This window comes from Miscanthus floridulus, chromosome 14, assembly GCF_019320115.1.
Source record: "Miscanthus floridulus cultivar M001 chromosome 14, ASM1932011v1, whole genome shotgun sequence".
NCBI classification, from domain to species: domain Eukaryota; kingdom Viridiplantae; phylum Streptophyta; class Magnoliopsida; order Poales; family Poaceae; genus Miscanthus; species Miscanthus floridulus.
The window spans coordinates 26,970,428-26,972,562 of NC_089593.1; the positions used below are offsets into that span (position 1 = coordinate 26,970,428).

The following is a 2,135-nucleotide window of genomic DNA, read 5'->3' on the forward strand; positions in this document are numbered from 1 at the left end:
CATTGTGATGTAGCAAAACAATCTGAAGGGGGTGATGAAAGATGTCACGAGCTGGTCAGACTCTTTCATCATGATTTGATGGTACCTAGAGTACGCATCAAGGAAGCAGAGGGTCTCACACCCCGAGGTAGAGTCAACTATCTGGTCTATGCGTGGTAAAGGAAATGGATCCTTTGGGCATGCTTTTATTGAGACCCGTGTAGTCAACACACATCCTCCATTTCCCACAAGAATGGGATTGGCTAACCATTCAGGGTGGTACACTTCCTTGATGAATCCGACTACCAAAAGCTTTGCGATCTCCTTACCGATGGTCCGATGTTTCCCCTCATCGAAGCAACGTAGGCGTTGTTTCACCGGTTTGGAGCCTGGGTGGATCTTCAAGGCATGCTCGATGACTTCCCTCGGAATGCTCGGCATATCCGAGGGCTTCCACGCAAAGATGTATTTGTTGGTGCGGAGGAAGACGACGAGCGCGCTTTCCTATTTGGAGGAGAGCGTGGTGCCAATGTGCACCACTTTGCCCTCAGAGCTACCAAGGTCTATGGGGACCTCCTTGGAGCCCTCTATTGGCTCAAAGGACCTAGTCGATCTCTTGGTGTCGGGTGCTTCTTTGGCAACCTCCTTCCTGAGGGCCGTGAGCTCTGTGGAGGCGACGATTGCTGTGGCATGATCGCAACACTTGACTTCGCACTCATAGGTGAACTAAAAGAAGGTGCCAATGGTGATGACCCCGCCTGGGCCCAGCATCTTCAGCTTAAGGTAGGTGTAGTTGGGAACAGCCATGAACTTCACGTAGCATGTCATCCTAGGATGGCATGGTAGGTTTCATGGAACCTAACCACTTCAAAGGTGAGGGTCTCCATCCTATAGTTAGACAGACCCCTAAAGGTGACAGGCAGATCGATCTGCCGAAGTGGCATGTCCTGCTTTCTAGGCATGATGACATGGAAAGGTGCTCCGGTCGGCCGGATGCGCGCTCGATTGATGCCCATGGCGTCGAGCATCTCGACGTACATGATGTTGAGGCCGCTGCCCCCATCCATCAGTACCTTGGTGAGCTGCTTTGTACCAACGATCGGGTCGACCATGAGCGGATATCTCCCTAGTTGTGGGATGCTCTCCGGGTGGTTGGTTCGGTCGAAGGTTATGGCAGACTCTGACCACCGGAGGAAGGTAGGCGTGGCCGGTTTGGTTGTATAGACCTCACGGTGTGCGACCTTCTAGCGGCGCTTGGAGTCGTAGGCCACTGATCCTCCGAAGATCATGAGGCTACCATCTAGCATTGGAAAGCTGTCCTCCTTCCCCTTGACGTCATCCATGGTCGGATCGGGATCCTTGGAGGGACGATTGGAGGCGCCTTCGCTGGCATCCTCATCCTGCTTCACCTTGCCCTTGAGGTGGTCGAAGATTGCTCTGACCACTTCTTCACCTAAGGCGTGGCTAGTGGCGATATCGAGGAGTTCCTTGGTGGTTTGTGGGCCCTTGTGTCCTAGCTTGTGAACTAGGGACTCGTAGGTGGTCCCAGACAAGAAAGCACCTATAACGTCGGCATCAGTGATGTTAGGTAGCTCATTGCACTACCAAGAGAAATGTCGAATGTACCCATGGAGGGTTTCACCGGCCTTCTATCGGCAGTTCTTGAGGTCCTAGGGGTTCCTAGGGTGCTTGTATGTGCCCTGGAAGTTTCCCACAAAGATCTCCTTCAGGTCCGCCCAACTTTGGATTCTATTGGACGGATGGTGTTCCAACCACGTTCGTGCCGAATCGGCCAAGAACAATGGAAGGTTGTGGATAATGAAATCGTCATTATCCACACCACCGGCTTGGCAGGCAAGCCAATAATCCTTGAGCCATAGTCCGGGGTTTGTTTCCCTAGAGTACTTTGGGATGTTGGTTGGTGGTTGGTACCTTGGTGGGAAGGCAGCGTTAAGGATGTGTTGACCAAAGGCCTAAGGCCCTGACAGGCTAGGACTTGATCTTCGGTCCTCTCCATTGTTGTAGCGCCCACCACAACAAGGGTGATAGCCATGGCTAGATCCCTCTCTTGGGTCATCGTAGGTACGCCTACGGGCGTTGAGGGTGTCACGTGCGTTACGGTTGCGATCGAGACGCTGATGCACCAGGACCGTGGA

The 2,135-nt window shown here is 53.1% G+C and overlaps 1 protein-coding gene across 1 annotated transcript; it reads right to left on the bottom strand.

Annotated features, from left to right (window-relative positions):
* Positions 1-483: 483 nt before the first annotated feature.
* On the bottom strand, positions 484-1,091 carry LOC136503239 (uncharacterized). The gene is made up of 2 exons (XM_066498382.1): positions 884-1,091; positions 484-662 (listed from the first exon to the last, which is right to left on the bottom strand). The coding sequence occupies exons 1-2, from the start codon at positions 1,089-1,091 to the stop codon at positions 484-486; spliced, it is 387 nt and encodes a 128-aa protein (XP_066354479.1).
* Between the last annotated feature and the right edge of the window lie 1,044 nt (positions 1,092-2,135).

What these genes read in the sequence shown, in the direction of transcription:
- LOC136503239 (XM_066498382.1), bottom strand. Translation starts at nt 1,091, where the DNA reads ATGGTCGACCCGATCGTTGGTACAAAGCAGCTCACCAAGGTACTGATG. An exon ending in TCTGCCTGTCACCTTTAGGG is followed by an intron (nt 663 to 883) that starts GTCTGTCTAACT and finishes ATCATGCCACAG; the next exon opens with CAATCGTCGCCTCCACAGAG.